Raw genomic sequence first — 25563 nt, forward strand, 5'->3', positions numbered from 1 at the left:
GTAAATTTGTAAAAATTGACTTGTGTAAATCTGACTTTAAACATACAATTGTTTTTTTAGGGACATATCTACTTCAATATAAAATACTTCACATATGAAATCTACTGCGCCTGTCACAATTGTTGACACAATTTAGTTACTTCTGCTGCCAACATAGACACAACCTCCACACTAGAGGTGGCCAACTTTGCAATAAATTAAATGGCCACTATGAATTGAGCGCGACTTTAGAAAGAAAAAAAATCTTCCAAAAAAAATTGACCATCAATTACAATTTGTCGGTTGTAAAACAAACTTTATTATTATTGGAGTCACTGGAATGACCTAATCAACACTTCTAACATTTTGCTTATTTGATTTCTGGGTACCTACGCGAGTCAAGTTTACAGTAAAAAAAAACCTGTTGTAGAAATTCAACAGAAAGCGATACATAACACTAATTTAGAGTTAAATTCTGACATTGACATAGTATTTATTAATTATAATAAATTAAAACAAGTCAGTCAACGAAGCAATCAGACAAAATACTTTTTCTTGGCTGTTGTTTCCCAGAAGTCGCTTAATATTCCTCGCAGCCGTTCGCAGTTTCGCTAAAATAATTTCGATTAGGTGCAGAGCAAATATAGACATTAAGTAGGCGAACTGGAATACAATCATGCATAACTCGAACTTCATGACAACATCTGAGATAAAACCAGCTCATTCACGTCGATTTTTCCGCGTAAGAAGCAGGTGTTGGTTACATACGTGGAAACCGCGTCGTCATTTCGAAGAAAATTAGAAAACTCAATGTGAAATGTCAAATTTGGAAACCGTAACGATGTGGAGGTCGCGGACAAATCGGGAAATGTGACTAAGATACGGCTTTTTTCTGGGACGGGGATGGAGTTGTGGACCTCGATTATTATTATTTGTGAGGAGTCATGAAGAGTGATTTGGATGGCCGATGAGGCGCCAACCTCAAACAGTGATAGTTGACCGGTGTTGGGACTCGCCTTGGACTGATTTTGCCAAATTTGGTATTATTTTGTACAATGTAAACCGTTATTTCATCACTCTCTATAAACGATAGTGGCAGATGGACGACTAATGGCTTCCAGTTCCTACGGAATTGTGCTCACCTTGGACTCGGGCTGAATTTTAACACTTTGATACACTTGCACGCTTCATTATGACGTTAATTAATTAGTAAACAAATTATAATTAAACTTGTTAATTTCTGTCGCAGAAAATGTGACGGATGAATCACCACTTAGAGGTGACAAAGGAGGACCGGAAATATTATTTGGTTTATTACTATAAGGGTTATTTTTTTCAAAGACTCGAGCTTGCAAATGGCAGTAACACAAACTTTACTACAAAATAACGTAACCAGAGCCTAAAGCTCTACAGCAGAACCTATCGCTCGTTTCCGGGCAAAATCCGGAGGTTTTGGGTAGAGTTCCTATATTTGAATTTTTATTTCTAATATAGGAACTCTAGTTTTGGGAACAATCTGTTTATTCGAAATCCTATCAATCCAAAAATTAAGATCTTTTAGTTATTCGTGTTCTACAAACTAACAAAACAATATCTTGATCAATATCTTGATCAGGTACTCTTCGAAAACAAAATGACAAAAGAAAGTACGAAAGACATTCACGAAAAAAGTGTTGTTTCAGTTTTGATCTAGGTGTGTGATGGCGATATTCCTTTTAAATAATGAGTTTTTAAGTTTTTATAGTTATTCTTGGGTTATTCTTATTATAGTCATCAAATTTAAATACGTCTATTGACGAAGCTTGGTTCAAAATGATCGCCGTTGGATTTTCCATGTAAAATAAAAAATGCCGCTTCAAGAAATATTGAATCTAATTAACCTCAAATGTCGATTTATTTCGATTGACAGCTGTCACTGTTGACAGAACTATTTACGGTTCAAAAAGACTAGAGCGGCACAGAAAAATGTTTATATAAAGAAATTCCATAGTCGACTAGATAAAAATCATTTTAAAACACGTAGTATATTCTCGTAAGATTTATAGTTTTAAAAGAAAAAAAATAGTTCTTTTTTGAAAATAGTTGGATATTACGACATAAAACTACTAGAGTATATAGCATATTCTATAGACTCGACTTGATTTTTGCAATAACTTTTTTAAGGTCATTTTGCATTTTAATTAGTGATAATGGAATTATAAAAAATGGATCTCTTCTTTTCCTAATTAAGTTTTTTAAAAACTAGTAACCAAAAGCGTTTGGTACCACAATTTTTTGTATACACTTTGATATCTGAGAATATTTACTAAAGTAGTTATTTTTTTCCTAGCGCATTACACTCCCCAAAAAAGATGTCAATTACATTCCCAACATTTTTAGAAAGCTGAATTTATTTTGATGTCATAGATTACCGATAATTAGTTAATGTTATGTTATGTTAGTAAATTTATGGTCCTTTCTATTAGTTAAAATTGATTCATTGCAGATATCCTTTTAGCACGACTTGTCGTGATTATGTAAAAAACTTTAAATAACCACATTACTACACCAGATGAATGAAATAATTGATGGTGGTTTTGACACTATACACATGTCTGCTCATGCATTAAAAAGATTACGAACTAATCCCAACATTCCGGACAAAATTTCTAACGAGTAAACGAACCGAGGGCAACGTCTCCACAAATTTTTGTACCAAATATACAGGACGTCCCACAAATAGTTGAACAATACAACCTTAGATAAATATATTACAGTAGAATCTCTGTAATATGAATTAATTATGTATTGTTGCAACAGGCTTCTTAGGTCGCTTTTTCAGAATACTTATCCACTATTTTTTTATATGACATGATAATACTTCTTATTAGAACAAAGTTGCCCAGTTTATTGTCATCTGTTTTCTGGGATAGATACTCAATTACAGTTTTTTTTTTAGTGGGACACTGGTATATTTTATTATTTTTGAATTCCTCGTTAAAATGTGTTTTAACAAGCTTACTAACAATTTATTATCTATCATTAACTACTTATTGCTTTTAGACAATTTGAAAATTACGTAAAATACGTAAAACAGGCCATAGAAAAAATAGAACATTTTTATTCATTTTAGCTGAAGCAGGCAAACGACTAATAGATAACAAAGAACTGTTCAACTTTGATCAAAAAAGTTTTTAAAAATAATGACTTAGAGCGTTTTTTATAATCCAATCTGTATAACAAACAAATGTCTGAATAAAAACGTGGTCAGGTCAGGTCAGGCTCTAAACGTATGTCTTGAATAATAACGTCAACCGCTTTGTTTTTTTTTCTGTGTAAGTATGTGAATTTCTCTAAAAAAATGTTTTTACTATTCTTGATATTAAATTAATTTGGGAATAAAAATAGTAAAACATTTTTTTTTATTTCCTAAACAATATGAATGCTAAAAAGTTAAGATAGTATCTACCCATAATCCATACAGGGTGACTCAATAAACATGACGATTCAGATCAAATCAAAATCAGAAAATATTTTTAAAATAAACTTCTTTTTCTTTTTGTTTTAATATCTTTCAACATTATTTTTTTAATACTTCATACTTAAAATAATGAAATCTCGATAAACTATTAAATTTTTAGTCAGTAATAAATGTACAGGGTAAATCAGTTGAGATGAGTAGGATTCTAAATTTTTATTTAAAAATTAAATTGCATTAAATGCTAACAATAACTAGAGACTGAAGTTTGAAAATCATTTAAACACTTCTTGACTGACTTAATTAAATTCTATTAAGATCGTGGGCAAAATAAAAAAAAATAAATATGTATTCGAAAAACTAAGCGTACATATTGCAAATAACGATGAGACCCACTTTAGTAATATCCAAAAAGTACTGTAGAAATATTCTGATGATGACTATGTTTGAGAACAGTTTTTTGTTAAATCATTTTGTATTAAATTTTAATTAACGAATTACAGCCGACTGTAGCAATATTACACAAAAAACAATAATTATCGATAATTTTCGATATAAGATCTCATCTAAATCACCCTGTAATTTGTGTAAGTTAATTAATTACATTTAAAAAACGTATGACGTCCTTTCGATTTTGAGAAAAAACTAAGAATGTTAAAAAAATACTTCTGATGTAAAGGTGATTTAGCCAAAAAGACCCTGAAATTGTAATTTGCAGTTTCTATTTGAATATTGAAATTTGAAGCACAAAGTAGTAAAGGATTTTGAAAACAATAATTATTAGATTAGACAGTGACAGTAAAAAGTACCGTTATTTTTAATGAATCATACTGTATATGTACAGGGTGCTGCATTTTGGATGTCCGAATAGGGAATCTCCGAAACTAAGAGGTTTAGCTAAAAACGCGTAATACATTCATTTTTTTGATTCATTTTTTGAGGAAATAATATTGGTTAAAATCGCATCTCGCTATCGTTTTTTGTTTTCGACTTATAGACAAAAGTTGACGTTTTAGCGAAATCTAAAAAAAATCATATCTTCGTTATTATAGAAGACACAGATTTGAAATAAAAACATTATACTTTTTTTCGTAGAATTTAATAATGTAGTTAACAATTTTTTTAGTTGTTTGTTTAACCGTAATAAAATAAACGTGTATTTCTTTAAATGGCTATGTATAGATGGCTATGTCATTTTTAAAAAGCTTGTTTTTTTCTTATCTAAAAAATATATATTTTTTAGATCAGAAAAAAATAAGCTTTTCAAAATTGCTATAGCCGCCTATGATTTCCATTAAAAAAAATACAAGTTTATCTTATTACGGCTAAACTAATAACTGAAAAAAATTGTTAACTACATTATTAAATTTCTCGTAAAAAAGTGCCTGTATAATGTCTTTGTTTCAAATCTGTATCTTCTATAATAACAAAGATATATTTTTTTTTAGATTTCGCTAAAATGTCAATTTTTGTCTATAAGTCGAAAACAAAAAAAGATATCGAGATGCGGTTTTAACCAATATTATTTCCTCAAAAAATGAGACCCAGAATGTACCACTCGTTTTTGGCTAAACATCTTAGTTTGGGAGATTCTCTATTCGGACATCCAAAATGCAGCACCCTGTACACATCCAATTTTAAAAAAATGGGAATAATTGTGATCACTGCTTTAAAAATTGGTAGCATTAAAATAATTATTCTTTCTTTTCTACTGTATCTAGTTTCGTGTGATGTTTACTCAATTTCTCCGTTTCAAATATGTGAATTTGCCCCTGAGTCTCGATTGAGTCACTCCACCATCTGTTTCTCGTTGCAGCAATCGGACGATGGATTCGAGGATCGGCCTGGACTTCATCGTGGAGAATCCTGAGTACATCAGGAAATTGGCAGCAGCTCTCGACACCAACAATGTCACCGTCAAGAAGCAAGTCTTTGAGCTCCTGTCCGCGTTGTGTGTACACAACGAAGAGGGTCACGCGCGCGCCCTTGACACTTTGGAACACTACAAGGTTTACATGAGTCACATTGCAGATAATTGCCTCCCAACATCTGCCTCAAATTCCCCAAAAATCCCACAATTCCCTACCGAAAACCTCACCCACCTCAACTGAAAACGCAAGTTGGAGATAAAGCGAAGCTTTGTAAATAATTTTGTTGCAGAAATTAAAAGGTGAGAGATATAGACTGAATGTGATAGTCCAGGAGTTGAGCAGGGCCACAGCTGTGGACTACCAAACGGCCCTTGTGGCGTTTATCAACTGCTTGATTATTTCCACGCCGAGGCTCACAGATAGGATAAGAAGACGCAACGAATTCATTGGTAAACCTTTATTTTTATACAGGGTGCGCCAGAACTCGCGTCCCAGAAAAAAATGCCATCTAATGTACGGCACCTACAAGAATTTCAAAGTTATGAGAGTCTAAATTTTACACTTTGACTTAATTTATTTTTGTTAAAAAAGTAATTTTCCCAAGTTTTTTTACGACAGGCTATTACAAGAGGAAACAAGGAAGTTGTTTCCTAAATTGTAACTCTGTTTAATGTTATTTGTGGCTTTTATTCTCAAAATTTTTGTACTTCTACTAAATAATTATAACAAAAAACCTATACAAGATAATCAGTATCATTAACTAGTGAAAAGAATGTCAAATGTCATAAAATACATGTCAAAATTTTTGACAGAAATTTTTTTAATGTTCCTGGTATCTTCTCTTATGAAGAAAAAATACACGGATAGTTTGACCCCTGTGATGAATTTTTATGTTTCACCGCGTAATTGGCTGAAATAAGTGAAGAAACGTGTCGAATCACATTCAAGTTTCTCCTCTAAATTAAAGAATTTTTGCGCTTCGAGCGAAAAGACATTCATGATTAGATCGAGTAAACATAGTTAAATATTATTTACAGTGACGCTCTTTACCATAAATAGTCATAGATTACTTCCTTCTAGAGAACAAACGTTGAGAATTACGTAAGAACAATATCTGTCAAGCGCCTTTTAAATTTAATCAAAAACGAAACGTTTTTCTTCTAATTAATTCGTTGAGAGTTTGAGTTACCGATTTGAACGATTTTCGACCGGTTCTTGTCACTTCCATTAAATTTTATCCATGTTATTTCCTTATACTAAACCGACATTATACATATTTATGACAAGATTAATTTCAAATTTTTATTAATGCGTTGCTAGTTTTGCAGCTGTGATTTTACATATTGACAAATAACGTGTCAAATATTTTGATAATGGATTGTAAAGAAATCATGAAAAAATCTGTTTTCCAAATGAAACAGAAAATCAACATTCACTTTTTTTTTTAATTTTTCAGTTGCTATAGGTAAACTAAGATTGCTTTGTAAAAAAGACGAATGGTCTCACTCATTTCACTAGTTTCGAGACTAAATACAGAGTGGTTATAAATGATTTTCATCTAGCCAGCTTTGGAATTTTTTTTAATGTAACATTATTTGTGCCGCTCTACTTTTTTTGAAAGCTCTAGTTCTGTCATTAGTGTCACTTATAAATTAATAATAAATTGTTGTTAATTAAACTTTTATTGTTTCAATTTCCAATAATAATTGATAATATCGTATACTTTGGAAGAAAACAAGTTTATAATTGAAGTCTATTTTCGAAATGGACGCTTAGTAAACGGCGATTTTTTAATTTTGAGTTAAAACAAGTAGGTGCCCCTATTTTCGTAAAGCGGCATTTTTTATTTTACATGGAAAATTTGTACAATAAACTGGGTATTATAGGTAAAAAATGTACCTCATTGGGTGAAATTTTTGAAATATTTTTTCAATTTGCGTTAAAATGAATGACAATTTTAAATTAATGACAGCTATTATATTTTCCTATCAAAAATATGTACATACAACTTGTCAACTATGATTGACCAAAGTATTTTGTCTCCAACTTTACAATCGAACATTTAATTGCTAAAAACAATAATTTGCTTATAAATACTGTGTAGAATTTTAAAGATTAAAATGTTTACTCTATAAGATAGTAATTACAAAAATGTCTCGTTTGCTATGCTTGTTTTCTATAATTTTGATGAAATGTCGTTAATTATTTAAGGACACATTAAGAGACAAATTGAAAAAAAAACTATTAAAAGAAATTAATTATTAAAATAATTTAAATAATTATAATTTAATAGAATAGATACATGGTCTGTCAGAAGTAGTGCCCCAGAGAAAAATTTCAAGTTAGGGACATGAACAAAATATTTAAAAAAATCAGTAAAAAAATTTTGACATATATTTTTTTGACATTTGCCCTTTTTTATATCTTTTTAATGATACTGATAATCCCTTTCCTGTTTCCCCTTTCAATAACCTGTAGCAAAAAAAACTTGGAAAATAATTTTTCCAACAACAAAAATAGAGTCAAAAAAATTTTAACTCTCATAACTTCGAAATTTTTATAGATAAATTTTTTTCCATGTTCCTGGTATCTTATACCTTACATGACATTTTTCTCTGGGACGCGAGATCCGAAACACTCTGTAGAAATAAACATTTTTATATTTTTTAATTTCTGTTTCTAATAAAATTTAAAGAACTTTTTACAACAAAAAACATAATAAAATAAGTTATAATTCCTTAAATATCTCCTTTTTTTAAATTCCATCTCAGAAATTTGTAGACTGGGAGAGAAAAAATCACAGATGTTTTAAAAATAATTGAATATGTTTGCAAAAATTGTCAACCTTTTGGATAACAAGGTTATGTTGTTGCAAAATTAGTAAATTAAAAAAAAATGTGTCAAAATGGTAGCCGCGGTTAAATTTTTTGGAGACAATTAAACTACCTACGCTTAGGTCAGGGCCATTAGATGTCTCTTTTTGACTAATCAAATTTGTGTCTTTATTTGGTCAAATGACGCGTTCTAAACAGCGTTTCAACATTTCATATTTTCAGTAATTTTATTCAGTTAAAATATTTTCATGATGTTTTAAAGCTGTTAAAAATAACGCTTTGAGATGTGGTATGATTTACAATTCCTTTGAACTTTCCGACAATCTTATTCTTGTGTAATCAAAATAGTTCAACTTCCAAAGTGTCACAGAATTAAAAATATGAGCAAAATCGGGGATAATAAAAATGTCTGACTTTTCTAATATGATATATTTGATTCCAATCACTTTGGCAGTCTGTGGCCGCCGGAGAAGAAAAATTAATCTTTGAAATTCATTGAACACAGCGTGATTAATTTCACACAAAAACATTAGCTAATAACACTGTTAGCATATTAATTTAATAATCACGTTCCATTAATATTCATTTAAAATTTGTAATATGAGATTTCCAGGATAGGCTTGGACGACTTTTGAGATATAATCTGTCGGCACAGCCTCGCCTGATTTAGTTATAATCTATTTAATTTTTATGCAAATGTGCCCAAATTGTGGCCTCAAGTCAACAAATCTACATAGATATGGTTCAAAATAAGTCAAAAACACGTGACTCACCAAAGCTTTGTTCCAAAATAAATCCGGTGGCTTTTGACGGTTATTATTGTTAATTAGGAGTTTACGATTTTAATCGTGAAATCGTCTTTTGGCTTACGTTTGCGTCAGAATTGTAGAAGAATGAGTTCTTAGAAATTTCATGCATAGTAAGTGACTTTCGTCAAATATTTGTATTCATGTGTATGTTTTTTCCAGGATGTCATCTGCTTCCGGTGCTCAACAACTTAAGGTATGTGGATGTTTAACAGGCACTTGGTGTGGTTTTAAAGCGGTCATTTTGCCTTTTCGAACAATGAACTCTACTTCATTTTGGGAAAAATACCAAATGGAGGATTCCAAATTGGGTATCAACAAACCACGCAACAGTGTTTTGAATTTTTTTGAACACATGATGATGCAAAAGGGCCTTTAAAAAAAGACGACTGGTTTTTAATAAATACGGGAGTGATTTTAAAGCATATGCAAATATTTTTCAAGTGAGAGTAGAACTCAAAGAAGTCAAAATAACTAAACTTGCCTTATCCGAATGTTTATAATTTCTGAAGCCATTATGGCTTTGTAAAAATTATCAATAAATTGCAATATAAACGAAGTTTGAACCTTTTGAGTACTTTATCCCAAAGTTTCCATTGCTAGTTGTTAACAAAAAAAAAATAATTTAAAATTTTTACCGTCTTATATTTTCTTATATGAGGACACATTTTCTCCGCCTGTTTTTATTTTATTTTTATTTTATTTATTAACCTCATATTTGCACATACTTTAAAATCACTATGTATAAAAAATTGTTGTTGCCCTTTAAGTGTATATTTCGAAATAATTTTAGTCGGTGCTAATTTGATAATATTATTCAGGGTATTTAAAAAAAAAGTTAAAAAAAAATTATGGACCGATTTCAAAAATTAAAAAAAAAACAATTAAATGGCTTTTAGTATAGTATAGGCTGTTAATTTTACAATTTTTATAAATGTCATAGTATATTTTGGGCTATTTTCAACTCTTAACTTTACTGATTTAATTTTTTGATCTCAACGTGGAGACATTTTTTTACTTAGCAATTTTTATAAATTTCTAATAAGGTCGGTTTCTTTAAAATACGTTTGATGTGATTTCTAACGTCGAATTTTTGAGACCACACAATTAGTATTTATTTGATTTATAGAAAATAAAAATTTTAAAATACACCGTAGACAAAATCGACAAAGTACAAGTGCCAATGTGGTAAGAAAGAGGAAGTATAAGAGATTATTAAGCGATTTATTCTAAATAACTGTGTGTACATATTAAAGAAAAAAGATGGAAAATATTTGAAACAAAAAATAATTATTTTGGTTAAACACTTTCTATTTTCTGTTATTTGAACAAACGAAAATTCACTCACCAAAAATAAAGTTTGGAAGGATTACATACCAGGTGAATAAAAAGGATGGAACCAAAAGTTTTTTTCTTAAACTATTTATTTTTTGGAAAAACTAATTGTTGAATGATTAAGTACTACAAAAAAGTGATGTTTTATCAACAATAAAATTTTTCGAAATTTTCTTCTGTTTTTGACTTACTACAAAAAATATTTTTTTTAAATGGCAACCCTTTATAAAATCATTTTTCTCATGAAGGTTATGATCTAAGTATTACAACTATCTACTTTATATTTAATTTTTTCAAATTTTTTTTTTACATAAATTATACAAATACAAAAACAAAACAAAATTTTGTTCGCAAAATACGATCACATATTTTATATTACTTTAATTTCTATTATTATTTTATGGAGGCAAATGATTAAAAAAAAGCGCTTGGTTCCATACCGTATATTCACCCTGGCTTTTTGTGCTTAGCTAATTTTTCATTTTTTGGAGGTGTACTTATACAGGATGCGCCAGAACTCGCGCCCCAGAGAAAAATGTCATGTAAAGTAAGATACTAGCAATATGTAAAAAGTATTAAAAAAATTATCTATAAAAATTTCGAAGTTATGAGAGTTTAAATTTTGCACTTTGAGTCTCTTTATTTCTGTTGGAAAAATCATTTTCCAAATTTTTTTGCTACAGGATATTAAAAGAGGAAACAAGGAAGCTGTATCCTAAATTGTAACTCTGTTTAATGTTATTTGTGGCTTTTATTGGCAAAATTTTTGTACCTTTACTAAATAATTATAAAAAAACATCTACCAGACAAAACACATACCAGACCATCAGTATTTTTAAATTAAAAAAATATCAAATATCAAGTTCTAACACACCCTGTATTTTTAAGCTTTTTGTGTTTCAAACTTTAGACAATTTTTTTTTATTTACAGATTTTTATAAGCCTCTCGCCTTTGTTTAAAAAACTAAATGATTCCCAAAGTTGAATTTCTAAAGTGAAAACATTTTCAAATTAAAAAATTTCCAGAAAATGTGCCGAAGCCGAGCCCGAGCTGGCCGTCCAACTGGACGTGTTCGACGAGCAACGCGACAGCGACGACTCCCAGAGCCTTCAGGGCCCCCACGGCGTAGACCTCAACTCCCCCTTGGACGTCTTCTACGCCATTTTGAAACAAGTTGCGGAAACCCCCCAAGAAATCCCCTTCCTCAGCATCCTGCAACACCTTCTGCGCATCGACCCCAAAGAAGCCGTCAGCGACATCATTTGGGACACGGCTGAGCGCCTCGTCCACCGAGCCACTCTCCTGGAAAACCGCGAGGATGCCGCCCGCCTTTTACGCGCCCCCAGCGCCCAATCCAAATTCTTCTGCCATTGTCACCTCCGTTCCGAGTCTAGTCCCACCAGGAGGCAATCCCTGAACACGCCCCAAAGCCCCACCCCTGCGCCAATGGGCCAACCACTGCCACCCCCTCCGCCACCGCCGCCGAATATTCCGGCTCCGCCTTCCATCCCGCCTCCGATCCCGGCGCCGCCCCTCAAACCCGCCATGCCCAATCCTCCGCCCCCCGAATGCGATTCTGTGATAGAGAAGTTACCCCAACAGGAGATTCCGGCACCAAAAATCAAAATGAAGACGTTTAATTGGAATAAAATACCGAATAATAAGGTCATAGGGAAGAATAATATCTGGACACAAGTGGCCTACAGTCATCAAAATTCGCCAATGGCTGATTTGGATTGGTTGGAAATGGAGGGGCTGTTCTGTCAACAGACACCCCCCACGAACTCTTCGGCGAGTTTGAGACGAGAAACTGCAACTTCGGATACTCTAGATAGAAGAATACGGAAGGAAAATTGCGAAATTACGCTGCTAGATGGAAAAAGGAGTCTCAATGTTAATATTTTTTTGAAACAGTTCAGAAGCTCAAACGAGGACATTATCCACTTGATTCGTGAAGGAGAACATGATGATATCGGGGCTGAAAAACTCAAAGGCCTTCTTAAAATATTACCAGAAGTTGATGAACTAGACATGTTGAAGTCATTCGATGGTGATTTCAGTAAACTGGGAAATGCGGAAAAATTCTTGATCCAATTGACAAACTTGTCCAAGTAATACTAAACCCACTAATTATTTTCACAATTACAAATTTACATTTTTTTAGCTACAAACTACGAATAGAAAGTATGCTCTTGAAAGAAGAATTTGCTTCGAATATGAGTTACTTGGAGCCTAGTATCAAATCGATGATTATGGCGGCTCAAGGTTGGTAACTATAATTCTGTCGCTAATAATGGTCAATTTTGTTGAATTTTTAGATTTGATGACAAACAAACCGCTCCAAGAAGTTTTATACATGATTTTGGTTGCTGGAAATTTTTTAAATGCGGTACGATATTCACTTTTTTCTAATTTGTTTATTTTCTGGTATTTTTAGGGTGGTTATGCCGGGAACGCAGCAGGTGTTAAATTGAGTTCTTTGCAGAAAATTACAGATATTAGGGCAAATAAACCAAATATGAATTTAATACATTTTGTGGCGTTGGTGAGTATTATTTTTAATTCATAACAGATTTGTGTTTCTTGTTTTATTTAATCCAGATTCTGAAATATTTCTTATCCTAGGTACTGATTTTGTTTTATTTTTCAATAACAAAATTTTTCAATTCAACAAAAATGTTTTTTACGTTGCTCCAATCTCTATACAGGTTGAATATAAAGTATTGAACCAAGCGTTTTTTTTTAATCATTTGTCTCCAGAAAATAATAATTAATATAAATTAAAATAAAATAAAAAATGTGATCGTATTTTGAGAACGAAATTTTGCTTTGTTTTCGAGTTATGCGATTTTTTTGTCAACATTGCAATTTATGTCTTTTTTTCTAATTAAGTATAATTCTTGAAAAAAAAATAGTTTTACAGTGGGTTGCCATTTAAAAAAATATTTTTTTATAGAACTCATATAGAAAAGAATATTTCTAAAAATTTTATTCTTAAAAAAACATCTGATTTTTATAGTACTTTATCATTTATCAATTAGTTAAAAAACGTTTGGTTCACCTGGTATAACAAAATAGGAATTATCAAAATATGTATTTGTCTAGTCCCAATTTTTTCAGTCTTTCGTTTTAGGTATTTTTTTTAATACCATCGTTATTTTTTATATTGATTTTCGGAAGTTATTTAATTTTTTTTGGAAAAATTTCACTTTAATGCTTCTAGAAGTTGAACATTTATCATACAATAATCAAATTTTATTACACATCGTTGGTAAACAGTTTTTTCTATTCGACGTGATTTTTACGTGACTTATTTCCATCAACACACTGTACTATATTTACAGTGTGTTGATAAAAAATCATCAAATTATGCAGTTTTCATATTTTGATTTTTAGGTGAAGTCTCCTATTATACCGGACGAAATCGAAATAAATGCACAAAACAAAACTCCTTGATATAAAAGTACTACAATTCTGTATCTAAAAATTTTTATTTGAATTTTATTAATTATTAATTCTACCATACGCCACTGACATAATATCGTGGAAACAGAATACAAGCTGATTCTCGACACAAAATCTTTCCAAAAAGACGATTTACCATTGAAAAATAGCGTTATTACCGCACTGTGCTTATGTTTAAATATGCGGACTTATTTTGATTTCATCCTGTATAACATAAACAAAAAACAATATTTTTGATTGAAACACTGTATCTAACGTTTAAGTATAAACTAGTTTTTTGTTAGCTTGGAGAAAATTTACAAAAATGTCGTTTTTTCTTTCTTAAACTTTAGTCTTCAAATCTTCTTTATTCATCATTGTTTTCAAAATACATTTGTTCCAGCAAGCCGAAAAGAAAAACTCAAAATTGTTAACCTTCACCGACAACATAAGTGTCCTAGAAGATGCGGCAAAGTAAGTCAACTTTCTTTCCTTCAACCTCAAAATGACATTAATTCTTCACAGAACAACAGTGGAACAACTCCAAAACGAAATCAACGTCCTCGACGTCCGAATAAAAAAAATCAAGAAACAAATCGAACTGCCAACAACCGAGCCCGAAATCAAAAACCAAATGACCGAATTTTTGCAAGTTGGTAACCTCAACACTCATTATCAACAATCCAATTAAAACCAATATTTCCAGATGGCCGAACGAGAAGTATCAAACTTGCAACAAAACATGGTAGAGTTGGAAAAGGTCCGAGTGCAACTGGCCGAATTCTTCTGCGAAGACACGAACTCGTTCAAACTTGAGGAATGTTTCCGGATTTTCCACGGATTCTACTGCAAGTTCCGACAAGCAGTGGGCGAGAATGAGAGGAGGCGGATTCAGGAGGAGCAAGCGAACGCGAGGCGGCGCCAACGGGAGGAGTTGTTGGCCTCCAAACGGAGACAAAGTAAGTGTTTTATTTATTCATTGGCAATTGGTTGGTACACTTGTTTTAGTGGAAAATTTGGGGGGCACCCCCGACTCTGACGTGCCATTCATCGACTTGCAAATATACGACAGCAGGCATGGTTTTCCGATGAAAAAGGTAATTTAGATTTTTGCCCCTGTCACTAGTAAATTCGGTGCTTCAGGGATGGAAAACCACCAATGGGACATCCGAAGACGAGCTCTCCTCAGTGACCGGTTCCCCCTCTCTCTCGCGTCGTCGGTTGGGGTCATTCAACGGCGATCCGGAGAAATCCCCCGATATCACCCCCAATGGGAGTCTCCGGCGGCGCCGAAGCCGAGTTTTGTCGGAAGAAGACGAAGGAAATCTCATGGACTTCCTCCGGGCGTCTGATAATAACAGAGAACGACGGTCGTGGGGGAGTCTGGACCGGTCATGGGCTCGCAAAGCTAGAGGTGGGAGTCAGAGGAAAAGACCAGCTTTGTTAGGAGCTGACTTCACGTCGGACCGAGAACGGCCCTCATCGCCCTCACCTCTAAGCGAGTCGAAACCGATTGTGTCAACTCCCGAGGAGGAAAATAGCAAACCCAAGGAGTTGAGACAGAAAATTGAGTCGTGGTTACAGGCTAGTGAGAGTGACCAAAATGAGGAAACTCGGAGACAGACTCGGAGAATTACGAATCGGAGATCGTTTGAGATGGATTCAGAGAGTGAGAGGAGCAGTACTTTGGACACTTTGCCTGAAGGAAAGCAAGTCTATAGTGGCAGTCAGTCGAATTATAGGAAAGCATACCCAGCTTGGGAGCCCTCGAAGACTATAGACAACACGGATGTTGTCAGTGCGATGGAAGCAGTTGAAGAAGTCCAACCGCAAATCAAGGACAAGTCAGCTTGGCGCAAATCGACCTTGAATGTTGCCAACAGCACTGAAGAAACTAAACACGATTCATCAGTGAGACTAACTCGACATTTACCACAAGTGGTTGAGAACACAAATGACCGGAAAACGCTGATTAGCTCTCTCGGGGAACGCTCCCCTACCGATAAACTAACTCTCTATATTATCAAACCGAACGAAAGTCCCAAGACACGCCTTCGGGACTCCCCTCCAAGCCTCGAGGACCAAACCATAAGCAACAAAGTCGAAATAGATCAAGACAATATTGAAACACCTCCTGCGACTCGCAAGATTTTCATCCCCACGCCCACTGAGAAGCGTGAACCGACTCAGCCCAGCCCCTGTCGCCGCCTCATGGGTCGGCCACGTGACACGGACGAGCCCGAACCCAACCCGACTCTCGGTGACGGTCAATTTGATCGTTTTTCGGCCGCGAGGCGCACTCGAAGGTACAAACGGACCGACACCGATCCCGAGGAACCCAAAGACGAGCCTGAGACCCGCCTTAAGGCGTGGCAAGACAAACTACAAAACCCCAGTAGGCGTTACCGGCACCAGACCGGCATTAACCAGGAAGACGTCAAGTTGGCACTGACTAAAACCGAAAAAATCGACATTCCGAGGAAAAATGACGATGAGGGGTTCGAGGAGAGTCAGAGTTTGATGTCGGAGTCGCCGAGTCAGGGGGCGTCATCGGGAGGGAACTACGAGCCGGACGACTCTGCCCTTGTGTTATACACGAAACCGAAACCAATCAAAAGCGAGCCGCAGGTGAATAAACCAATCAAGACTGGTCATGGGCGGGTCTTGGAACGGGGCGGGGTCAGACGCACGGTGCAGGAAACGCCCAAAAAGAGTGTGATTCCCCGCAGGTCAGGGAGTTTGCGAAAAACTGATTCTTCGTCAAATGTCCAAAGGTCGAATTCGAGGAATAGTATAGTCAGTTCGAAAAGTTCGTTAAATAGCTCGGCCTCGGCTTGTACGGTTAAGAAAATGCCGGTTAAAGGAAGTGTCACCAAAGTCCCGCCCCCTAAACCTGTGAAAAGGACACTCTCGACTGGAAGTACGACAGGGACTCGACCCCCCAGGCCCTTGGCTATGTCTTTCATGAAACCAACAACCTCTAGCTCGACAAAAGTACACACAATGGGGACCACGGCCAAAAATGGCGTGTTTAGAACAAAGTAATCACTCATTTTTTTCACTAGTCAAAAGTGCATTATTTAGGATATTGAGGGTCCATCGAGTGATAGATGGACGAAACACGATAAAAACTAAATCATTTATTCCTACAAACTTTGACAGTCTCATTTTTTCATACAGTATTATGACAAATCACAAAATAAAAGACTAACCTCAACTCACCTATTTAGGTACCGACCACATCAGAGCTTGGTAGCGATAATTTATTATATATTTTTTTATGATTATACTTAATGAACTAATAACTAATAATGACATATTTATTTGTTACCAAATATTTACTTGTAGGTAATACATCTTCTATTAAAACTCTTTGTTTTATTGCTTGTCAATGTAGAATTTTTCCCCAAACCATTCCCGATGCTCGTTTAAATAACTAAAACGGAAACCAATCAAAACAAATCACAAAATACAAAAAAAAAATACTCAATAAAAGAATTTAAGTGTTGTAGCAAAGCCCTCCATTTTTTCTCATCGATGGTGGCCGTATTTAGTAGTTCGGGTAATTTGACAAAAAGTCGGGTCAGGTGGGTGGCACCAAAGACGAGACAGGGGGGAGGGGGCTGTTGACTGTACACGTGTTCAGGTAGGAGACGTAGCGAAATTGGACGCGAGACAGAACTGTCATTACTGTCAATACTACAAGAGGAGCGAGTCATTAAAAGCCACTATCGAGCACAATACAGATTTTTTTCTACTACTGTCTACAGTAAAAAAATCGTATTTTGGCCCAATTATTTAGTTTACATTGGAGTAAATCCAATTTGATTATTAGATTAGATAAATCGCAGCAGTAGAAAAAATATGTTAGTCTAAATCTGCACTCACCTTGAACTAGGTTTTGATTTTGTACTATCTTGAGTATTACCATTGGAAACAGAGTCTATACTTTTATTTGATCTTAGACTTCTCTTCCTTTGCAAGGCTTGTCTGTTACCATTTTGGTAATCATCATCATGGTTGTGTGGATTCGTTATGTAATCCATATAACTGACTTCGTTTTTTGAACTACAAATATGTCATATATTATTAGTATAGCGAAGCGATTAATTCCCTCATTTACTACGTTCGCTGGTAAAAAAATATTTTAATATTGAAATAAACTGACCTTGACACGTCTTTATCTAAATAGATAGAAGAGTACACAGCCTGCTTTGTTTCGATTTGACCCTGCTCACACTTATACAACAATAAATCATTGATTGTGTAATCAAAATAAAGACGGATGCCGTCTAAAACCTCACTACAAATATTTAAACTACAAAAAGAAATTTAGTGACAAAACCACACACAACGTTTCATTACTTTCTTTGTACATCTTCAGGTCGCCTCCTTGGTGTATTATTAAACGGATACCTATGTCTTTGATTAGTTTTTTCATTTAAATCGCTAATCTGGCTGTTGGCGTAATGTCGCCAATAATTTTCTAAAATTGTTACAACATTTGGTTCAGCCGGCAATTTCACCAATTTATTTTTTGTGTTGATTAGGTAATAATCTTGCTCAAGACAGGCCCGTAGTTCGGGGGTGAGTTCAATAGGAACGGATTCTTCTTCAATTGAAGAATCGTCCTCAGAACTGCTTGTCACACCTTGTCCGTCATCTGTATCCATTCTTGCGGGGCTTCCAGAACTACAGTCATCAGAAGAAGGGGCTGTTGTGCTAGTTTTGCGGCTTTTTTTCCGGTCCCGCCTATATAAATATGCCCCTCTGGAAATTTCAATTAAAAACGCGCTTACAAACAAAGAATTATTACAATTGTAGTTGGGATTTTTCAGCTAAATCTTTTTGTAATTGTCTATTTTCAGGAGTGTCTTTTAGAACGTATTCTTCACTAACGTATCTGTCCCATGAAGAATTCCAGCCCTAGAATGTTTTCAAATTAATTTGAGTTAAAAATACCGCGATAATTACTTGAAAATGAATTAAATATTCGACGGTTTTCCTTCCACGGTGGTCCTTCGTCACAACTACGTCTAACACCTTGAAAAATTACAAAAAAATACAACATTTGTATTGATTATAAACAACAATTTTGAGGTTATGTTACTCACTTTTGAATCATACAAGACTTTGGCTTTTGTCGGATCAGGTTCGTAACATAATACTCTTTCGTTTTCACTGAATTTTAATTTGATACCTCTAGTTGACACCATATTATCGTATTGTTTAGTTTATATTTGGTATTAAATTCACTTTTTTGTTGTCATGCTGGGTTTTTAGTGATTTTTACCCTTATTGTTAGAATGTTGGTAGGTTCTAAAAGATTAATGGCGCTCTTTCCAAAATAAAACAAGAAAATTTATTCAGGAATTAACACAATTTGATTATAATTCCAAACAAAATCAAAAAAATTGTTATTATAAAATAAATTCGGAGGCACAACCTGCAAAATATCACAGTTATTCCCAGATCTGTAACTCTCATCAATTATTGTGAAAACCTGTCTATTTTTTTCTAAATCACCCTCACACAGAACAATAAAACCGCTCCTGTGAATGTAGATTTGTTTAAAACATGAAACCAGAATGAACATCAAACCGACAAGAAAATTAGTTAAAAGTGGAACCCCAACAATTATAAAATTTCTCTTATTTGAATGGAATATTTGATAAAAAACGTGTTTCTGAAACTCACAATAAGCATCAAAATTCGAATCTAGACTAATAACGGTTGAAGTCGCTTTTAGTTTGTTTTCAATATGTTTATAAAACGGACCGTGTGGTTTTATTTTATTGAGAAACTTATTATCTTTAGAGCAAAATCGCGAACTTCTCACTTGATTAAATCTTTCACCTAATTTTACATCCAAAATATCACAAGTTATATTCATTTGAATTAAATTTTCTACTTCAAATTTCGCTACTCCGTTAACAAACTGAATTTTGTTGATTTCGTTTGACAAAAACTGTGATATATCTAAAGCGGACACAAGCTTAAAATGTTGCGAAATGCTCCTTAGCTTGTATTTATTTATGTAACGATTAGCGACGTATACTTTAATTTGGTGTATCCTCCCTGATTCGTTTTGAGAATCGTTCTTAAAAAACTTAATATTATCGACAATGTGCTCTATTTGTTTTTTCATGAAAAAGCCCGAGATGTGCAACAATTGGTTAAGAAAATCCTTGTTAATTTTATTCAAATCAAACATTGATTTATGTACATCAAAATGACCGGTTTTGTACGGAAAAATCAGACTATCCCAAATTTTGTCCAACACTTTTAGGCCTTTAAAATGTAGGCAAATAACATACACCTCTGAGTTTCCACTTTTCGAAGACCCTGGCTTAAAAACAGAGACTTTTCCGAAACAAACATTCAACAAATACAATAGACAGATGGTTGAGTCTTCAAACATCGTAAAAATTTTCAGTACAAAAGAGCCACCTAAAAAATAGGATTATTTATGTTTCAAAGTTGTCAATTGTATACCAGGCTTGAGTAGAGCTAAGCCAGTCAAAGTTTCACAATAATGGAGAAATTCCACGTGTAATTCTTGATTTCCTGGGTCAAAACTGCAGTCTACACTGCCATCAGCAGTCACAAGCCACACCTAAAACAAATATGTAATGTTTCAACAATTTTTTAAATTTGCGGTTAGTACTTTTTGGGGTATTTTGTTTACTAAATCAAGATGGTTGCAATATTTAGTTATATTTCCTGTAAAATCAATGCCGAAATACCAGTTTTTGTAAGTGTGTCGTAACAAACGATCGTCGGGAATCATTTCTTGAAGCGAATTGCCTTCATAATCTGGATTTAACGTATTGGCACCCCAATTCCACTAAAATGAGATTTTTTTGCGTTAATAATCCAAAAAACTAATTTCCTCACCTGTAGATTCAAATTGTGACTGACAATGTAGTGGTTTAAGGCACTAATAAAAGCCCCAGGGGCTTCACACAAGTGAAAACTTGAGAAACAACCAGACGTGATGGCATCTTTTGGAATTAAACTGTAATTACACAAACACTCGTAAAATTTGCACCAAGCCTGCAAATAATTACTTCAATCTTCATATAAATTGTGCCCCCTACTGTCTCACTTGTGTTACAAGCTCCGGATGGAATTTTTGCTTGACGAATCTGATAATATAGCTTGAAGGGTCTCTATGTTTGGTGTGGCGAGACCATTCTTCGAGGTTGAACTGGTTTAGGAGACTTTTGGTACGGTTAAGTTCTTCTTTCTCGTTCTGGAAGGACGGTATTGACCATTTAGTGCAAGTGTAGGCTTCATCGGGTAATTCCAAAGAGTCGTTATTTGCAAAATCGATTTTTTTGTCGAAAAGGTGTCTTATTTTCTTGGATTTGTTCATAACTGTGTTTTTATGACTGGATTTTGGAATTTGTGTTCGACATTTTTGAGGTTAGCTAAATTGACAACCTGATTCTGACATAAGTTGGTAAAGATGGGCATAAAAAAATAAGTTAAAGATCAATTTTGAAACATTACGCTAAGTAAAAGAATTATCACTAAAATGCAATTAAGTAGGGAAAGAAACAAACTCAAAATGAAAGTATCACATTTTAATTGTATATTTTAATTAATCATTGTATTTTGAAACACGCATCTTAAATTGTATTATGGGTTGCCGACCTTTGTTGTTTTGTAAGAGATTGTTTAAAAAATTATTAATATTGTATAATACAATTTTTTTGGCAACTTTGTTGATGTTTTTTTTAGAAGTTTTTTCATTTGATTTTTTGGTATCTTCACTGGTGGCGTTTTTTGAAGTTTCTATGGTTGATCCATTTTGATTGCTTGTGCTATCATAATTGGTGTCATTATTTTCGTTACTTCTGTCGTTTTTGCTATTTTGTTCATCTTCTTCGGATTCCTCCTCCGTTACGTCCTCGTCTTCTTCTTCGTCATCGTAATCGTAATTATCCGAGGTAGTGTTACTTGGGAGCTCAGTTGTTTGTATTGTATTCGATGGTTCGCTAATTTCAGCAAGCATTTGAACAAGATCAGCAACATCTTCAGTATGATCAACAATTTTAGCAATATTTCTGATAACTGCTAAAGTACCTTTTTTTGTAGCTTGTTTGGATGCTTCTTTAGTGGATACTTTGGCAACTTGATTGGCAGTTTTTATGGCAACTTCTTTAGTTGTTTTTTTAGCAACTTCTTTTGACGCTTTTTTGGACGATTCTTTAGCGACCTGTTTAGCAGTTTCTTTGACACCTTGTTTAGTGGCTTTTTTGGACACTTCTTTGGCCGATTTTTTCACAACCTCTTTGGTTGTTTTTTTAGTAATTTCTTTTGCACTCTTTTTAGAGACTTCTTTTGTTGCTTTTTTCGCAACTTCTTTAGTTACTTTTTTAGCTGCAGTTTTCGAAATTTTCCTAGTTATAGGCGCTGCAACTTTTACAGCTGCCCTGGCTATAGGCGCTGCAGATTTTACAGCTACCTTTGATACAGCTTTCGCGATTATTGGCACTACAGCTCTCAATGCCATAAAGAATCCATGTATGAGTAACGGAAACTAGTAGCAAAAAGAAAAAGACGTCGGAACAGTTATTTAATAAACAAGTGTATTAGTTAAAGAGAAAAGTTTTATAGTATTAGTTTATTACAATATTTTTCAGTTGACCTTAGTTAATTAATAAAACTCACTAATAAACGGTCAACGGAAAAAAATAGAAACCAGGAGTTATAGAAATTTACTTACGAATCTAGGTCTCATTTCACCATCTTTAGCATCTTTAGGTATTCCCTCTATCTGTTTTACAAAAAATATGAAATGGGTATACACTACATTTTACCTACTCACCAATTCTTTCGCTACGTTTATCAGCTTCTGTCGTAAACAAATTTATGTAAATATTTAAAACAATTATTTTATCTAAATTGTATTATTCTTTTATGTAAATTACTTACACTAGATAGTATAACTTTTTCCTAAAACAAGAATCGTTTAAATTAATATTGTGTTTTTTCTTTTTATATTTACCGAATGCGAAGTGTTATTTGCTTCCTACAAGTCAAACAAAAATCAATTAAAAATTATTAAATTATTATTTTTTCTTACTGTTGGAAATCCATTAATACAGCTACAAGCACCTAAAAGTAAAGCAATAAAGGTAAAAATCATTGTTTTTATTTAGGTACATATTTTAAAACGGCCTCCCTTTTATAAGAAAATTCTCGTTATATTTTTATTGATCTATTATTCTAAATATAAAATTTCAAATTGAATTTTTACTTGCTTTGCATTTTTAGTTGGTATTAAGTACAATCAAAATTTTGCTACTTTATTACAAAGATAACATATAAGGAAAGAAATTTCTCCCTGTTAAGCACTTGCAATTACATAACCGTTTTTTAATTACATCTAGTGGTTGTTATTATTTTTTTGGCTTTGACAAATGTAACTGACATATTTACACATTTTTGACAGCTACGGTATCTCATTTTTATTAAAGTGTCAATAAGTTTACCGCACCGTGGAGGAAAATGACAAGAAACTTTTAAGCTTTAAGGAATTCCGGGATTAAAATTGTTGTTTATTCCCTCGATTACATAAATAAATATTTCTCATTTTTTAAAATCGAAAATTATAGAATTTTCACTTTTTCGTCGGCAGTTTTTTTCGCATTTTTTAAAAGTTGATTTACAATAGTCTTAACTATTCTAATTTGCTTGTAACTGACGGACCTGCTTGGATTTTTATCAAATGCCCTTAGCTTTTCTTTTTTCAATAATGCTTTTTCTTTTTTTAATTAATTTAAAAAATTCAAACAAAAGCGACAAATTTATGAAGCACGTTGTAAACTTAAAATTTTAATCTTTGTAAATCGTTTTACTGTAATTTTACTTATGTATAAACTAAAACACAAAAATAAAGAGACAATGTTTTTTATATTTTTATTTGATTTTCCTTTTGGTTTTTTAATTGTTGGTTTCAGGCAATAGCACCAATCCTGTTAGTAACTTTTTAAGAAGTTTTTTCACCTGATTTGTTAGCAACTTCGTTGGTGGTGTTTTTGGAAGTTTATCTGGTCGGTTTCTTGTTAAATTCAGAGTGGGCGTTTTTTCAAGTTTTTTTGTTGATTCTCCTTGATTGCTTGTGTTATTTTTGGCATTATTTTCGTTATTTTTGGGTTTTTTGCTATTTTGTTTATCTTCTACGTTTACGTCCGAGGTAATCTTCACTGGGACCATAACTGTCTGTCTTGCTTTTGTTAATTGGTTAATATCGGCAATCACTTGAACAACATAGGCAACTTCAACAATTCTAGTAAAATTTTTGATAGCTTCTAAAGTACATTTTTTTGTAGCTTCCTTGGTGGATACTTTCGCAACTTGGTTGGCAGTTTTTTTGGTAACTTCTTTGGTCGTTTTTTTAGTAACTTTTTGTGCCGCTTGTTTGGTCGAATTTTTGGCAACTTGTTTAGTAGCTTTTTTGGAAACTTCTTTGGCTGATTTGTTGCTAACCTCTTTGGTAGTTTTCTTAGTAAATTCTTTTACTATCTTTTTAGAAACTTGTTGTGTTGATTCTTTTTTATCGTCACTACTTAAACTTTTAGTAACTTTTTTAATGGTTTTTATGCCACCTGTCACAACTTTTTTAACTGCCTTAACTACTGGCGCTACAACTTTCGCAATTGCCTTGGCTACTGGCACTACAACTTTCTTGATTACTGGCTTTACAATTTTCTTGACTACTCGCACTACAAATTTCAGTGACTTAGAGAATGCGCGCGCAATTGAGCTCCACTAGTAGCAAAAAGAAAAAACATATTGGAATAACTGTTATTATTTAATAAACAAGTGTATTAGTGAAAGCGATTAATAATCAAAAAGTTTTATAGTGTTATAGTCAAGAAACGAGATTATTAATCACTGATTATCTAATGCAAGAGTTTCTTGCAATATTTTTCCGTCGATCTAATCTTAATTAATTAAAAGATTCCTAAAATGTAACTATTCCTACTATTTTAAAAAATCACTTGTTAATAAGGAATTATTAATGCATAATTTTATACACATTAATAAAACTCATTAACAAACGGTCAACGGAAAAAAATTGTTTTACCAGTAGTTATAGAAATTTACTTACAAACCATCTAGGTCTTATTTCACCATCTTTGGATATCTCATTATCTGTAGGTATTCCTTCCATCTGTTTTACAAAAAAAAATTGTAATGTGTATACACTACATTTTACCTACTCACCAATTTTTTCGCTACGTTTATCAGCTTCTGTCGTAAACAAATTTACGTAAATCATTGAAACAATTATATTTTATACAAAGTAAATCATAAATCATGACTTTTATCATTTTATTATATAAAATATTTATTATTTTATGTAATTTACTTACACTAGACAGTACGGTTTTTTCCTAAAACACGAATCGTTTAAAAAAATATTGCATTTTTTCCTTTTGGTATTTACCGAATCCAAAGTGTTATTCGCCTCCTTTAAGTAAAACCAAAAACAATTAAAAATAATTAAATTATAATTTTTTCTTACTGTTGGAAATCCATTAATACAGCTACAAGCGCCTAAAAGTAAAACGATAAAAGTAAAAATCATTGTTTTTGTCTACATTCATAACGGTGTTTCTTTTATAAGAAAATTTCTCGTTATATTTTTATTACTCCATTATTTTAAAATATAAAATTTCAAATTGCATTTTTACTTGCGCTTTGTATTTTTGGTGGGTGTTAAGTACACTCAAAGTTCCATTGATTTTTGTCATAAAATAAAAGCGAAATTTATGGCAAAATTAGTGAAAAAATATTTTATTACAAAAATAAAATGTAA

The 25563-nt window shown here is 33.0% G+C and overlaps 4 protein-coding genes across 6 annotated transcripts in view; 1 reads left to right on the forward strand and 3 right to left on the reverse strand.

Annotated features, from left to right (window-relative positions):
- LOC123010361 (inverted formin-2) overlaps positions 1-17096 on the forward strand; it is a 30972-nt gene extending 13876 nt beyond the window's left edge. For all 3 annotated transcript variants that reach the window (XM_044407216.1, XM_044407215.1, XM_044407214.1), the window contains 12 exons: positions 5253-5445; positions 5597-5756; positions 9110-9143; positions 11309-12394; positions 12448-12548; positions 12602-12672; positions 12721-12828; positions 14131-14201; positions 14253-14379; positions 14434-14686; positions 14736-14824; positions 14871-17096. In XM_044407216.1, coding sequence (XP_044263151.1) covers positions 5263-5445; positions 5597-5756; positions 9110-9143; positions 11309-12394; positions 12448-12548; positions 12602-12672; positions 12721-12828; positions 14131-14201; positions 14253-14379; positions 14434-14686; positions 14736-14824; positions 14871-16772 — 4185 coding nt within the window. In that variant the 5' untranslated portion in view covers positions 5253-5262 and the 3' untranslated portion in view covers positions 16773-17096. The remainder of the gene's footprint in view (positions 1-5252; positions 5446-5596; positions 5757-9109; positions 9144-11308; positions 12395-12447; positions 12549-12601; positions 12673-12720; positions 12829-14130; positions 14202-14252; positions 14380-14433; positions 14687-14735; positions 14825-14870) is intronic.
- Positions 16855-19039, reverse strand: LOC123010364 (male-specific lethal 3 homolog). Its single transcript, XM_044407218.1, has 8 exons — positions 18842-19039; positions 18702-18770; positions 18544-18653; positions 18093-18497; positions 17896-18045; positions 17616-17795; positions 17214-17426; positions 16855-17163 (listed from the first exon to the last, which is right to left on the reverse strand). The coding sequence occupies exons 1-8, from the start codon at positions 18941-18943 to the stop codon at positions 17106-17108; spliced, it is 1287 nt and encodes a 428-aa protein (XP_044263153.1). The 5' UTR covers positions 18944-19039; the 3' UTR covers positions 16855-17105.
- A 27-nt stretch (positions 19040-19066) lies between these two features.
- LOC123010363 (cap-specific mRNA (nucleoside-2'-O-)-methyltransferase 2) lies at positions 19067-21202 on the reverse strand. Its single transcript, XM_044407217.1, has 5 exons — positions 20836-21202; positions 20625-20783; positions 20395-20574; positions 20223-20343; positions 19067-20177 (listed from the first exon to the last, which is right to left on the reverse strand). The coding sequence occupies exons 1-5, from the start codon at positions 21103-21105 to the stop codon at positions 19090-19092; spliced, it is 1818 nt and encodes a 605-aa protein (XP_044263152.1). The 5' UTR covers positions 21106-21202; the 3' UTR covers positions 19067-19089.
- Positions 21203-21333: 131 nt separating this feature from the next.
- LOC123010191 (transcription initiation factor TFIID subunit 11-like) lies at positions 21334-25286 on the reverse strand. The gene is made up of 6 exons (XM_044406890.1): positions 25270-25286; positions 22744-22767; positions 22671-22691; positions 22564-22590; positions 22462-22512; positions 21334-22275 (listed from the first exon to the last, which is right to left on the reverse strand). The coding sequence occupies exons 5-6, from the start codon at positions 22474-22476 to the stop codon at positions 21334-21336; spliced, it is 957 nt and encodes a 318-aa protein (XP_044262825.1). The 5' UTR covers positions 22477-22512; positions 22564-22590; positions 22671-22691; positions 22744-22767; positions 25270-25286.
- Between the last annotated feature and the right edge of the window lie 277 nt (positions 25287-25563).

This window comes from Tribolium madens, unplaced genomic scaffold, assembly GCF_015345945.1.
Source record: "Tribolium madens isolate multiple individuals breed KSU strain unplaced genomic scaffold, Tmad_KSU_1.1 Scaffold_7;HRSCAF=85;Tcas5.2_LG10, whole genome shotgun sequence".
Classification (NCBI taxonomy): domain Eukaryota; kingdom Metazoa; phylum Arthropoda; class Insecta; order Coleoptera; family Tenebrionidae; genus Tribolium; species Tribolium madens.